Here is a 15511-nt window from a genome sequence, read left to right as displayed (position 1 = left end):
TAGTGTTTGTATAGAAGCTTTTTCAACTAATGCAAGAATTCAGATAAATGTATTTATTTCTTACATAATATACTAAAACCATTAGATTTTATTTATTTAGTCCTGAGAATAACGTTTTTCATTGTAGATTAATGAGAATGAGTGGCACTTTCTGCTGACTGGAGGCATAGGGTTGGAGAATCCCTTTTCTAATCCATGTTCCTGGCTTCCTCAAAAATCATGGGATGAAATTTGTCGACTAGAAAATTTGCCATCCTTCAGGAATATTAGTAAGGATTTTGCACAACTGAAGGATGGATGGAAATCAGTATACGACAGTTTGGTATGTTAACATTCCTGATTGCTTCCATTTATAAGCCAATTTACATACTGAAAATATTTATACAGGGAAAAGAAAGTGCTGTCATTTTACATGGTATGTTCTTACATATATTAATGTAAATATTTAAGCAAATAGTGTGTAGCAGATTATTGCCAATTTGTCAGGTGGCTTCTGAATAGCAAGTCAGGATTTGAATTGAATTTGGATGGAAAAAAGGCAACAAAACCTGGAGTGGGAAGGTGAAACTGAAATTTGCTAAACTGAGGCAACCACTTTCCCTTGTCAGTTTATACATTTGTTTACCAAGCTTTGAGGACGCCTTTTCCTGCTATTCCATAGTATGCTGCTTTCCTGAATATGTGTAGAAAACCCTATTACTGTCATGTAGAGAAACTAGAATGGAGTTTAGGAGACCTGTGATTCCTTATTCTCACAGTGACCTGACGTATGCATTAATGACTTTGACTCCACCACTGATTCCTTAGAATCTAAATATGGGCACTTTAATATTAATATTAAGTCCTTTTTTATTTTGTTATACTCTTCCCTTCTGCTTCTTGATAGGCAAAGTGCTCATTGTACACATACTTCCTGGACAACTGATTAAAAAGTTATCCTTCTTTCCTACTTGCACTATAGCTGATCATAATCACTTCCATTTTCAGATAATGCTGTCCATTTGTGCTGGTCCACTGAATCACTTTTCTTACTGTTAACTTAAATGATGAAAATTTATCAGCAACATTCAGTCAAATGACCCAGGACTTCTTACACCCATTTAACACACCATGTGTTTTATTCATTGTAAACGTCAAGGATTTTGAAATCCTGCCTATTTAAATATGGGCTTAAACATACAGCAACTTGAGAACTTCTGTTCTTTGGGAAATAATTGCTTGGAAAATGAAAAAAGAAATTATGGCATTTGAAAAAGTGACTGAAGGAAAGGATGACTATGTCCCCTTTGGAATTCTTGCTTTTTAAAGCAATGCCCAATATAAATGAAAGGTGCTGACTTTCAGAAGTAAAGATTCAAAAGTGTGTAATGGCTATGTGGGCATTCACATAGCCAAACGGAAATAAATAGAAGTTTCTTCATTTAAATGGTGTTCAATAAAATGAGACCCGTGGAATCAGGCCATCAGTTAGTTAACTGATAAACAATCTGATAAACAGTAACACTGAACCCGTAGTGCTAGGAATGGCATTATCTATCACTCTTCTGATATAGGAGAGTCAGTATGCCTTTTACCTGTTATGTAAAAACATTTTCATTATCTGTCTAGCTTTAATACTAGTACTGTCATGTGAATGCACTATAATGTTCAAAAATGCCAGTTAATGGTCTTGGGGAAAATTCCTTTTTGATAGTTGCATTTATTTCCTTTTAATTGCCAGTATCCCCAGTAATGTGCAACCAGCTCTTTGTCCTGTATTGTTAGTGGTACAGGAATCTTTTCTAAATGGCAGTTTCATGCATGTATCCATTTGCATTAGAGGCAGAACACACAAATCGGTGTTGCTTGAGCTACTTTGTCATCAGCAACCGTATGCAGAATAGGACTTTTTCAAAGGAGTTTGACATGTACTTTTCTCCTGTTGTTATAGATCAGGTTGCTTCTAAAAGTAGGGAATTCCTGACTTCAACTCCCCAGTACAAGGATTACATGTATTTTATCTAAATAAAAACCTTATATTGCTTATCATCTTGGAGTAGGGACTGAAACTCACTTCTCTGCTAGCTGGCTGACTTGATCTCAAAGCTCCTGATGCATCCCTTCTCATGGAGAAATTAAGAGTTTTCAGCACAGTGGCAATACTCAGTGGAGTCTTCAGTGTTTCTCAGTTCACTCAGGTTTCTACAAAGCTTGCAGATTTTTAGCTACACTCTTCAACAGCCATTATAAATGTCATCCTGAGGTACCTGTTTTGTCCATATATTAATATAAAAATAATGCAGCATTCTGGATGCCAATCTGAAACCAAGTGCCTAGAAACGGGGAAGGCAGGAGCCATGCTGCAGATCCTTAGCAGAATGTGAGCTCTATTATGATTTGATTTGCTAAATCAGTGTTGCTCAGAATGCAGTTTGTGTGCATTTGTCTACATACCTCTGTGGCCAACACTCCTTGGCAAGTGCAAGAAGCTCACGAGCAGAGAAAATGTTTCCAGAAAGGTATAATATACTTCTGTCTAATAAGAAGTTAACATGGCACACAACAACTGCTGTTCCTAATCTATTTACTGCAATAACAACAGTTGGATTATTCATAGGCCATTTACAAACTAAGTTCCCTGGTGCATTGTTTGACTTAATTTTCCAATTCTTGTTTTCTTGCACTCATTTTCTGCATTCAGGTGTAACCTAACTCACAGTTGTCGTGTAATGCTGTAATGATTGTCATTGATTATATGGCAGTCATTGTAATACTGAAGACTGACACCATAATTTAGTTCTAACGGAAAGAGGGAGGTGAAGCGCATTTTCAGGTTTCTTTCACCTCATTCCTTCTCTGCTTCCTAGAGAAAAAAATTGGTTTATTATCTTCTAAACACTTGGAGATTACTGTAACTTGCCTGCTATAAGAGATGCTTCTTAGCTATACATGTATCTAAAGGCTGTTTGTGTCTTTTGCTTTCTGGTTTTGGGTTTGTTTTTTTATTTTGTAGTTTTAGTTTTAAAGCTTTAAGAAAAAGTACATCATGTATTAATGTGGCATATTAAAAGATAATTTACCCTCACTATAGGTAATTCACAGATGCTTTAAATAAATAATGGTGAAATGTGTGTTTTTAGAATCCTCAGAATGAAGATTTTCCTGCAGAGTGGCAAGACAAATTGGGGGAGTTCCAAAGGATGCTTGTCATTCGCTGCCTGAGGCCTGATAAAGTAAGTATGAAACTTTTAGTCAAAAAGGTCTGTCCATCTTGGAAGCTAAAAGTATATATAACCATGCTTTGTAATTGTGTTGTCTACAATCATTCTACACCAGCCTGTCATAAAGGAAAATGGGAATTAATGAGATAGATTTAAAAAAATCAGCAAGTTTAAAATTGTAATTAAAAAAAGGCATTTAAAAAGATATTAAAAAGATATTTCATTTGTATCCTGGGCTGCATCAAAAGGAGCGTGACCAACACGTCAAAGGAGGTGATCCTGCCCCTCTGCTCTGCTCTCTTCAGACCTCATTTGAAGTACTGTGTACAGTTCTGGCGTCCCCAACATAAAAAGGACACGGAACTGTTGGAACAAGTCCAGAGGAGGGCCACAAGGATGCTCAGGGGACTGGAGCACCTCACTTATGAAGACAGGCTGAGCAAGTTGGGGCTGTTCAGCCTGGAGAAGAGAAGGCTGCGTGGAGACCTCATAGCAGCCTTCCAGTATCTGAAGGGGGGCTATAAGGATGTTGGGGAGGGACTATTCATTCGGGACATGTAGTGATAGGACAAGGGGTAGTGGGTTAAAACTTAACAGGGGAAGTTTAGATTGGACATAAGGAAGAAGGTCTTTACAGTTACAGTGGTGAGGCACTAGAATGGGTTGCCCAGGGAAGCTGTGAATTCTCGATCCCTGGCAGTGTTCAAGGGTAGGGTGGACAGAGCCTTGGGTGATAAGGTTTAGTATGAGGTGTCCCTGCCCATGGCAGGGGGGTTGGAACTAGAGGATCTTAAGGTCCTTTCCAACCCTAACTATTCTATGATTCTATGAAAACAGAAGGTAGGCCTTTAGGTTTTGTTAAGTTTCATGTGCATAACCAAAATCCCCAGAGCTCTTCCTCCTTTAGGCTGTCTTACAAACCTTGTGACTTTCCTTTTTTCAGTAAATTTACTGCATTTGCTTGCACATCTTTTTTGATGGATATCATTATGGTGAATTTTGCCTGATCTAAGAAGATAACATAGGTGCTTTAAAGGTGGTAATTACTGCAGACACAGTGATCCATTTTGTTCTATGAAAAGTGTTTTGAAGCCGAACTGTTCTGATTTAGTCTGTCTAGCTGTAAGGTTTGAACATGGTGCAGTTCACAAAAGGTGCTCAGAGTTATCAATCTTTATTCCAAAAAAGTCAACCTACTAAAAGCTGGAATACAAGTATTTGCTTGGACACTTGACACAGGTTGATGGGACTGTCATTAGTCTACACCTAGCCATGACAAAGCATACTGTGAAAGGTAAGAGTTAATATAAACAATTAGGGCTTCTATTACAGAAAGCCTGTGAAAGGAATTCACTATATTTCCTCACACAACTGTTTAGCTTTACAGTAGTATCCAGATAAAAATATTTGTACCATATGAAGAAGAGAAACCTTCAGACTTTACACTTCACTGTTGGGTTTTTCTGACTGGTGGTATGAGCTTCTAGAATGTTGGGCAGATGGCTCATTATGGAGAGGCACTGGTGGCGGTGGTGTATACTGATGCTTGGAGACAAAGTTATCCAGAAGACGCTGCCTAGTTGCAGCAACTTCTTCTTCAAAAGCATTTATTATGCTTCTGCCAGTTTTGCACTTAAAACAAATGAAAAGATTGAGACTTTCAGTTGAGCAATTTAACTGTATAGTTCAACTGCCTTCAAAAATTAGATCCTCAGAAACCTACAAATCTCCCACTAATTCTAGCTTAGAAGTCTATTTTTGGCCTATGGTTAATACTGCTACCTGAATGATGCAGTTTTCCAGTTATTTCATATGCATAGTCCCATTTGATTCAGAAACTTCTCAACTGCTCTTGCCAGTAGGGCTCAGTGACACTTTCAGGTATGTCTAGTATACTTTTAAAGTATACTAGAACTGTTCAGGTGCAGATTTCTTAGCCAATAATGCACCTAAATCATTACTTCAAAGTAAGTTGTGTTCTAGCCTTACACAATCACTCCATGCTAATGGTTGGAAATAGTAGAGATGAAAGTTCTTGTTTTCATTCTAGCTTATATTGAGATTATTTGGTTAACACTTACAAGGAAGGTTCTCAGCCGTGTCATCTCCAGCATGTAGTACTCCTCCATGGTCAGGTCATCGAAGGGCTTAGTGAGGGATAAAAAGCCACAGTTGTAACGTTTCATGTGTTCATTCCTGCAATGACAACACAGAATAAGAACAGATATTAAACCCATGCAAGTTCCATTTCAAGCAATAAAGATACCTGAACAGACAATTCTCTTCAGTACTTCTGCCATCTATCAGCAGAAAAAAGTATCATACAGAAAACATATAGATTTTACTTTATCCCAGGTAAAAGCTAGCCAAACTATTTCACAGTTACTGGATAAGGTAAACTGTCAATAGGCTTCAGTTCCCTGAACTGCTACAGAGGAAATTGGCAATTTTATAATGAGTAAGGGGATGTTGTGAAAGAAGTTTGGAACTTTGTCACATCTGCACTTACCATGGATCATCATTTGGTTCCCAGCCTTCCAGTTCTATCAAGCAAAAGAAACATTTTACTACAGCTGGTTCATTTTCATCCGGACAGTGGATAAAGCCTGCCTTTGCCATCTGTAGGTGACAGTTTAGAAGTTTTAGAGCCTCATCCAACACATTGCTCATGTTCACATCAGTAAACTCTGAAAGCTCACAAATAATGCCTTCCCCCAAAATGTCTGTCAGCACATATCAGAGTGAAAAATACATTTTAAGTGCGAGGGCTGCAAGCAGGCAGATAAGCAACTAGTAAATGAACAGGCTGCAGGCAGGGAACAGATTTCTGCACAACTGTGGCATGTGCAGGCTGCCAGGATAGTTTTGCTCTACCAGAAAACATCTAGTAGATGTTGTCATGCTACACTGCATTTCAGTAGCAGTGCAGGAGATCTGCCATAGCCAGGACTATAGAGAATATTTAGAGAACAAATAGCACAAGACCATGGACATACAAAATCAATAAGTTATGCAAGTAGAACACTACGTCTTTAACTGGCCACGGAGGGAGCACATCTGGTCAGAAAACTTAAAGTACATTTGTTTCAGTTACCAAACTTCACACATTCTCAGAGAACTCTTGCAGTGCAACTCATCTGAAATCCAGCCTGGAAGTTTTATGTATGAGCCAAAGTACAAGTCAAGTGGATTTCTATTTATTTGTTTACTTTTAATGCTCAAGCCAAAGGCTGCAGGGACATAAACATCAAGTTTTCTACAATTTAAGTAATTTCAATTTCTGAATTTGAAGTAGTGATCATTCTGCTACTTCATCCTTCCTGCTGGATGTCTGCTTGCTTCTCTTAATGTAGGGTTCTTTTTTTATGAATGAAAACTTGCAATCAGAAAGACTACATAATGCAAGAATTAACTTTTAAGCAACAGGAACATAAAACAAGTAAAAACAAGAGAAGCAACTATATTCAGTTCTGTAGCTAGATATGCAGAAGTCAGTCATATTACTACAGTATTTCTGAGCAGGGAACAGGCTTAATGGAAGCTCACAACTCTTCTTGAATATGAGTATACTTAACAAAGCTTCACATTCATGCACAGTATACAAAAAAAACCAAGGCATAGCCAAAATAACCAATTTCAGACTTACATTCTCTGGAGTGCACGTGCAGTTCTCTTTAAAAGGCCAGTTTGTGAAGGTTTTTAAACGGTTCTCATATTCATACATATCCTTAAAATCAGTCAAAAGCTTGGAAGCCAAACCAAGTTCTTTCAAGAGCATCTCCATCTTTAAAGCCTGTAACTTGTGTAACCTACAGCCTTCCCTCCTGCTCCCAAATTTAAGGCATTATACTAATTGGTGACACAATGCAGCTGTAAAGCAGGGTTAGTTTTAAAGTAAATAAAAACACAGGTGAGCTTGTGGGCAGGACCATAAAAAGAAATAATGCTATTGGAGCTTTTTCCCTTATGTCACATTCTACGTACTTTACATTATATATTTATTAACTGAAAACACCTATGCTAACACAGTATAAAAATTACTGGTTGAATTAACATTGCTGTTTGAAACATTTAGCATTTCTTGAATTTCGTGTTCAGATATTAAATCTCAGTATCACATTCGTGAATACTATTGCATTCCTTTAAAGGGGAGATGGTCTTGGTACAGCACTCTATAGTGAGTCCAGAGGTAGAATGAATGGTGATATTTAAAAGAATTATAAGTAAGAGTTTACAGGATGAAGGCATTAAGCTGACATTTTATAAATTGTCTCTCATTTTGGTACAGAGCCCAGTTGACTTCAGTAGGAAGTTTAAACACTAGTGTGTACAACAGGGCTGTACACACCACTTTTCTAAGCCAAGCTTTTTACACCTTTGAAAGGTGTTGCATTATGAGATTTGAAAATTGAAATCCTCTCCATAATACAGATCAAATAACTGCAGGAAAAAAATCATTTTTCCTATACCATCACATTAGTCTGTTCTGATGTGGTGACAGAAATGAGATTAAAGATCATTTGCATAGGACTTCCAGCTTCAACCCTCTTAGAGCATCTCTTTCTTTTTTTGCCTAGATTTGCACCTACTAAATGATTGATTCCTCTGGGACTGTATCTAATTTTACATGCAAGAATGCTGTCCTTGAAATTTGTATGAAAATATTTAATGTGTGCTAATGCTTACACAAAAATAGGACATTTAATTCCGTTTTTCCTTTTCTTTTAGATAATACCAATGGTGCAGGAATTTATCACTCACAACCTGGGCCGCCCATTTATTGAGCCACCTCCATTTGATTTGTCAAAAGCATTTTCTGACAGTCATGCTTGTGCACCGCTGATATTTGTACTTTCCCCTGGTGCAGACCCCATGGCAGCCCTTGTCAGGTTTGCTGATGATCAGGTATTTTAATATCTCCAGGCTTTTTTAATGTAGTTGATGCTTGTGTGTGTGTGTCTGCGTATGTTTGCATGAAGCAAGGAATTTTAGATAGATTAGAGGTTTTTAGTCAACTGGAATGACATGAAAAATAAGATTTAAACTGTATTTTTTTATATGCTGTACATGAAATATTTAAGGAATACATATAGATGTGAACTCTCATACCAGAAGGTTTATTCTATTTATGCAATATTATTCTTACTTATAACATGCTTTCTGTATGCAGGGATATGGTGATGCAAAGCTTAGTTCTTTGTCACTTGGTCAAGGCCAAGGCCCAATAGCCATGAAAATGATACAGAATGCAGTAAAGGAAGGAACATGGGTAGTTCTGCAAAACTGCCATCTTGCAAGTTCATGGATGCCAACACTGGAAAAAGTCTGTGAGGTAAAAATAAGTATTTCCTTATAAATACTTTTGAAGGCATGTCTGAAAAGCCAGCTTAGCAATATTTTGTGGTAATTTCCAGCTTAGTAATATTTTGTGATGATTTCTATCATGTAAGGGTAATCATCACATACTGATTCTGACTTTTTCTTTCTGCCTGCTGGAATAGAAAGTGCTCACAAGCATGATGGGTCTGGCCCATTCCCTGAATTGTAAATCCCAGCTGCTACAACAGTCTATTTAGGGCATCATATGTCATATACAGATATGACATATCCTATGTAGCAATAGACATATGTCAAATGTCTATCGCTGCAGAAATGCAGTATGCTAAGGAATTTTACTCTTGAACAGCTATAGGTTTCCAGAGAGATACTAGTGTATATTTCTTTCTTTTCTTTTCCCCTTAATAAACTTAACACATTTCTGATGTGATACTATTACTATAGCCCTTCCTAGTGCATTTTGGTCACATATTCCACAAACATGCACAGAGAGGACAAATTTTAGTTCAAAATACTGAAAGGCTTCAATAAAAATACACCAGCTGTGGAAGGGAAGTTGTCATTCATAACTGTGACTTTCACTATAATCTCATATAAGTATCTAAGAAATTAAAAGTATAAATGGTGTATTTTCCCAGTTAAAGAAAATGGCTTTAATAATAAAACTTATGGTGTGTATTAATTTAGCATGCCTTCCAATTGCCTGTATTTATGTGTTTATTTTAGGAGCTAAACCCTGATACAACACATCCAGATTTCCGACTTTGGCTCACCAGTTACCCATCTGTCACATTCCCAGTATCTGTACTTCAGAATGGAGTGAAGATGACTAATGAAGCACCCAAAGGTTTACGGGCCAATATAATTAGTTCGTACATGATGGATCCAATATCTGATCCTGAATTTTTCAACAGCTGCAGCAAACCAGTTAGTAATGTCATCCTATAACTGCAGATCAGTTAAAACAGGCCCTGATGACTCTGTATGTGTGCTCTGGGGGAAAAGAACCTCCCAGATTAAATAGTTGTCTTCACTGCAATGAAACACTTTGGGTTACTGGCAATAGTGAAGATATTTGTTTTTTTTAATTTTATTGCTTTTCTCCTACTTCTTCAAGTGAAATTTTGTGGTGGGGCATTAATAATACAGCTCCCAAGCTAAAAAAAAACCCCAACACAGTAAGACTGGTGAAAAAAACCTTGCTTTTCATAACTAAATGTCTGTTTGGAAGCATATTATTTTACATTACTTTTCTATAATTAATACAGTTCTAAATGAGGTAATTCGCTTTGCTGAATAGTCTCAATTGAAAAACAAATCAAAAGTTCTTAGTGAAGTTTTTCTTTACAGGCCTCCTTCTTGATAAAGAGAAAGCCAAACCCAATGAATAAACAGTGTTTTATAATACAGTGGTGTGAAAAAACATTCAGAGGTCTGTGGTCTCATACACATCGTTGTATGACATGTATGTTAGATATACATGCATATATAGCTTTAAAATTAAATTGCTTTGAGAGTTCACGCAGTTTTGAGTATTTAGAACTGATGTTTATGAAAACTGTTGTTTATGCCTTTGTATGTCAAGAATGAGCTACCCCTGACTTACAAACAGTATGTTAGCAGAGCAGGAGAGGCTGGCATTTGTGTGACTCAAAAGACAGCACTGTTATACAGGGATGTGAGAAAAAAAGAAATGGTTTAAACCAGTCATGATTAATTAATGTTGTTGTATTTGGTTTTAAGGCTGAGTTCAAGAAGCTGCTGTACGGCCTTTGCTTCTTCCATGCGCTTGTGCAAGAAAGGCGGAATTTTGGACCATTGGGTTGGAACATTCCATACAGTTTCAATGAGACCGACTTGCGCATCAGCGTGCAGCAGCTTCATACCTTCCTCAACCAGTATGAGGTACAGCAACCTCTCACTGCAGTCACCAGTCCTTGCATGCACTTTCTTGGGCTGTTAGTGCATGTACCAAGGCAGGCTGGGTGCTGCCATGGCCAACAGGGAGCAGTGAATTAGAAAGCAAGGCCTACTTGCAAGTTACTAACCACAAGCATTTTAAGGGATTAGTGCACCATGATCAGTATATAACTAATGTGGGAAACTTACCTTCAAATTACAATTTAGAAGTTCTGCCATGCAAAATAGAGCAATGTTTGTTCCATACAGTTGCCTTATTCATTGGAATTTTATCCTGTCTTTAGACAGGAGCTGTGGATTCAGCTGATAATGATGTTACTACGAATGGTAAAATAGTGTACTAATACTTATTGCTAACTATGATTTACTCAAATGATGGGGATAATATTAGACCCTGGCCTGTTGTAGGGTAATAACAACCTTAATCTATTTGTGTAAACTTGGCAGGTGACATTTCCTTCCCTGTTTGCAGAGCTAGGCAGTGTTTTAAAGCTGCTGTGGAATTTGCTAGCAATACATGACACTTCCTTATGTTCCAGCTTTCTAGGCAACCCACTATAGCCAGAGTCTGTTAAAAGTTGTGGCTGGGGGCAGGAAAGGGATGCTAGTTTTACACCACTGTCAGCCTGGAGTGGTTTTGGTTATCAGTGTGGTTAATAGGTAAATTGTGATTCAGCACGAGAAAGTAACTTCAAGAAGGTGTGTGTTTCTTTCCCTGCAGAAGAGTTAAGGGGAGGTGTTGGGGATGGGAAGAGAAGTATGTATAGAGAAACGAGATTTTGGTAAAGTTTTCCAAAAACATGTATTCAGGAAGTTCTGGCTGGACTACTACAGAAACTTTTGAGGCTACTGTTCTTCCAAAGATGCAATGCTGGGTAACTTGATGGATGATTATTAAAGCAGCTGAAGAAAGTTGGGGCTGTTCAGCCTGGAGAAGAGAAGGCTGCGTGGAGATCTCATAGCAGCCTTCCAGTATCTGAAGGGGGCCTACAGGGATGCTGGAGAGGGTCTATTCGTTAGGGACTGTAGTGATAGGACAAGGGGTAATGGGTTGAGACTTAAACAGCAGAGGTTTAGACTGGATATAAGGAATAAATTCTTTACTGTTAGGGTGGTGAGGTACTGGAATGGGTTGCCCAGGGAAGCTGTGAATGCTCCATCCCTGGCAGTGTTCAAGATCAGGTTGGATGAAGCCTTGTGTGATATGGTTTAGTGTGAGGTGTCCCTGCCCATGGCAGGGGGGTTGGAACTGGATGATCCTGAGGTCCTTTCCAACCCTAACTATTCTATGATTCTATGATTCTATGAACTAGCAGAAGTAACTAACACTTTGTAAACTTCCCAGCGAGAATTCTGGATGACTTTCAAACTACAACCACACCAATACAGCTGTCCAGAGAAGTGTTATAGGCTGCAGTTCAGATCATTGTCTTGCTTTTTCAGGAGGTGCCATACGATGCTCTTCGCTATATGACTGGAGAATGTAATTATGGTGGCAGAGTCACCGATGACTGGGATCGGCGTACACTCCGTAGTGTTCTAAACATATTCTTTTCCTCAGAAATCATTACAAATGTAGATTATAAATTTGATTCAAGTGGCCTTTATTTTGCTCCTCCTGAAGGAGATGTAAGTATCCCAGAACAACAGGATTATCAACTGCTTATCTTTTGCAAAAATAGTGACGTTGATATGAGCCTCAGACCTTCCTGCTGTCACTGCTTGCTTTTGTGGCTTAATCTCATGTTCTATTAGAATTTGCTTCACTGACTTCTAAGAAATGGAAATTATGTGAAAAACCCACCCCAACTCCTACCCACTACATTGCCTTTGTTCTCTGTAAGCCAGCATCCTTAGGGGATGGTAAGAGAAAGAGCCTGCTGAAGTTAAAAGCACTACAGAATAGGCATAAGAGAATTAGTTGATCATACCTGCTGTAGGTAAAAAAAGACATAGTAATCAACTTAATTTATTGCACAGGAGATTGTGGGTCTATAGGGTTTGTGGTTTTTTTCCATTTTTCAGTACCAAAGCTATATTGACTATACAAAGACACTTCCACTGAATCCTTCCCCAGAGATATTTGGAATGAATGCAAATGCAGATATTACCAAGGATCAGTCAGAAACACAACTGTTATTTGACAGCATTCTTCTTACACTGGTATGTAAAGTGTAGAAATCACAAACCATTTTGCCATAATATTCTACTCTATCTCCACATTAGTATGTACACCTTTTTTTTCCAGTTTTTACTGTACCTTATTGTGTTGTGTCTCAATTCTGGTGAAATCACTGTTCTACTTAAGAATCTTCTAAGGCTTTTTTGGCTTTGTATTTCTTCCTGACTGTCTTCCCAAGGAAACGTACCTTCTACACTTCCCAGCTTTTAATAATTTTCAGCTTCTTGGCCATTTTCAGTTCAGTTTGAGAGCTAGGTACAATCAAGGAACATTACAGTTCCTGTAAGCTTCATGAGGAAAATGAAGAACAGAGAATACAGAGAACAAGGGGGACAGTGAGACAGAACTTGGTGTTGTTCTGTGCCATTTCACAGTACCTGGCTAGCCACTGTGCTGATGGGTACATTGGAGTTGGGGGTAGAAAGACTGGTTTACAAGGGAAGCAGGATTTCCACAAAAAAAAAAAAAATGAGGGCACAAAGATGTAGGAAACCAGATTTTTTTTTAAGTTCTAAACTAATTACTTATTGCAATAATATAGGAAATTCTGAAATAAATTAATTTCAGTCCATCACAGGGAAAGAGGGTTGGAACTGTAATGGTCTTTTAAACAATGCCTTTGTAAGACCTCAATTTTCCTGCATTTTACTTACTCTCCTAAGTCTTCTTTCTAAAAATAAATGTGAATTTTTGGCTCTCCGATAGTCCCAGGCATCTGGTGGTGGTGCAAAATCTACCGATGAAGTTGTCCATGAAGTCACAAATGACATCCTGAGCAAACTGCCTCCAAATTTTGACACTGAAGCAGCAATGAGACGATATCCAACTATTTATACCCAAAGCATGAATACTGTGCTTGTACAAGAGATGGGACGCTTTAACAAGTTATTGCAGACGATAAGAGACTCCTGTATTAATATTCAGAAAGCAATAAAGGTGAGCTGAAGGCAACCTTTAAAGGAATTTACCTAGAACCTAGACTTGATCTCTGTCAATGCAAGTGCCCAGCAATACTGATGTTGAAGTTGGATTCAGGTCAGTCCAATACTTTAAAGAATCCAAATTTGAAACAGATTGATCTGTATCTTAAAATCTGTTAGGAGTACAATGGACTATAGCAGTACTACTGTGCCTACTGTACAGAAACCGAATCAGAAGGCTTTCAACTACAGCTTTTCTAGCAAGACAAGTAGTACCTAAGTGCACATCTGTTTTTCTGTCTCGCTGGTATGAAAGACTTGAAGCACCTCACACAATTTCTTACAGCTGAAAGCAGATGTTCTCAACACCTCAAATAGCAACTTAGTGCCAGTGAGGATTCCAGTTAAGATATCACAGTCTAAAGTCAATGTTTGCTCTCAGGATCAAAAGGAATAAGGAATAAGAAGCTACAGCTGTGCAAGGGAAAAAAAAACAAACAAAAAACTCCACAAATAAACACAGGGAAAAAAAAGTTTACGGAATTTTTACTTATCCCCACAACCACTACTCCTTTCCCCATTAAAGCCAAACTACAAGCTAGAACATCTGCCACTTCAGAATAAGGTACTTGCAGCAATGTCACAGAGTTTTCAGGAAACTTTAAATAATGATAAATAAGAGCATTTGCAGTTAGTAAACTCAGAGAAGACCAGTGGGATTGAGTGCACCCTCAGTAAATTTGCTGACGACACCATTATGTGGTTCGGTTTGTACATCTGTTGGACAGAGCACTATGTTGGTTATCATTAAAACAATCTGCTTAGGCAACATGTTTTGATATCTTCCTTTCCAAAATTTACTTTAGGGGCTAGTAGTGATGTCTGCTGAACTGGAAAAAGTCGTGGATAGCATTCTGAAAGGCAGAATTCCAGAACTATGGATGAGTAAGTCTTACCCAAGCCTCAAGCCTTTGGGCAGCTATGTGACTGACTTCCTTCAAAGACTCAAATTTTTGCAGGTGAGCACACTCCATTTATTTACACACATTTGTTTAATACTGTTTATTATTTTTGCCTGTTGATGGCAGGTGACATCTCCATCAGTGAACATACACATACCATTTACTTCCACTGAATAACTGACAGGGTCAGTTCATTTGTGCATCCATTTTGTACAGCCCTTTGCCCATCACAGCATCTAATGAAGCACTACATTTTGCCACGTACCCTCCACCTCACAAAGAAAGAGTTCCTGTGTGTCAGTAATACTGTATGACAGAACTGGCCTTCTGATGGATGTAAATTTACTAAGGGCCTCTTCATACAGATCTGGTGATGGTAATGAATTTAATTCAAACAGAACTTAGTAAACTACTGCTGAGTTTCTTTTCAAGTGTTCGACCTTAAAAACATTTGAACACAAAAACTTTACGTTCAAAGTCAAATACCAAGCTTTCAGTAAAACGCTGAAAGCAAGCTGGATGAGTTAATCAATCAGTGGGGCTCTTTCACCTGTAAGAGTGCATTCCCCAACCTTGACTTTAAATGAATTACAGCTAGAGTTTCAGCACCATTCCATGGCTTAGTAATCGTTATCAACTTAAGAAAACCAAGCTTACAGCAGGTTGCCCTACTCCGTACGTGTTGTAAAAACAGGTCCCAGGGTAGAACTAAAATCAAAAGTAAATTAAAATGAAAATATAATAGCAAAAGCAGTGCCCAGTTTTGGATCTAGCAGGATATTCACAAATTCTGCGTTTCCAGAGAACCTCAATTTTATGTGCTGGGGACACACACACAGTCCCCATGCCTTGGTAAAACTCCCACTTTTATCTGTAGGAAGCCTGACAGTAGCTACAATGATGATTTTTTATTTATTGGGAAGAAAACTCCTTACTAGCAGAGACAAACAGTGTCGTTTCTGCACTCTAATTCTCTGCAATATAGGATTT

At 38.1% G+C, this 15511-nt stretch overlaps 2 protein-coding genes across 2 annotated transcripts in view; one reads left to right on the top strand and one right to left on the bottom strand.

The window, feature by feature from the left end:
• DNAH7 (dynein axonemal heavy chain 7) overlaps positions 1–15511 on the top strand; it is a 107907-nt gene that overhangs the window by 89542 nt on the left and 2854 nt on the right. The window contains exons 52-61 of the mRNA XM_005145566.2: positions 128–322; positions 3120–3212; positions 7929–8105; positions 8371–8532; positions 9264–9464; positions 10281–10442; positions 11901–12086; positions 12483–12620; positions 13345–13575; positions 14426–14578. Coding sequence (XP_005145623.2) covers positions 128–322; positions 3120–3212; positions 7929–8105; positions 8371–8532; positions 9264–9464; positions 10281–10442; positions 11901–12086; positions 12483–12620; positions 13345–13575; positions 14426–14578 — 1698 coding nt within the window. The remainder of the gene's footprint in view (positions 1–127; positions 323–3119; positions 3213–7928; positions 8106–8370; positions 8533–9263; positions 9465–10280; positions 10443–11900; positions 12087–12482; positions 12621–13344; positions 13576–14425; positions 14579–15511) is intronic.
• LOC106023384 (baculoviral IAP repeat-containing protein 5.1-B-like) lies at positions 4641–6984 on the bottom strand. Its single transcript, XM_013128150.1, has 4 exons — positions 6847–6984; positions 5710–5819; positions 5282–5396; positions 4641–4832 (listed from the first exon to the last, which is right to left on the bottom strand). The coding sequence occupies exons 1-4, from the start codon at positions 6982–6984 to the stop codon at positions 4641–4643; spliced, it is 555 nt and encodes a 184-aa protein (XP_012983604.1).

Source organism: Melopsittacus undulatus, chromosome 8, assembly GCF_012275295.1.
Source record: "Melopsittacus undulatus isolate bMelUnd1 chromosome 8, bMelUnd1.mat.Z, whole genome shotgun sequence".
Lineage (NCBI taxonomy): Eukaryota > Metazoa > Chordata > Aves > Psittaciformes > Psittaculidae > Melopsittacus > Melopsittacus undulatus.
This window is presented reverse-complemented; position numbering and strand designations above follow the sequence as displayed.

What these genes read in the sequence shown, in the direction of transcription:
- LOC106023384 (XM_013128150.1), bottom strand. Translation starts at nt 6,984, where the DNA reads ATGGAGATGCTCTTGAAAGAACTTGGTTTGGCTTCCAAGCTTTTGACT. An exon ending in GAACCAAATGATGATCCATG is followed by an intron (nt 5,397 to 5,709) that starts GTAAGTGCAGAT and finishes TTGTCATTGCAG; the next exon opens with GAATGAACACATGAAACGTT. An exon ending in CACGGCTGAGAACCTTCCTT is followed by an intron (nt 4,833 to 5,281) that starts GTAAGTGTTAAC and finishes ATTTGTTTTAAG; the next exon opens with TGCAAAACTGGCAGAAGCAT.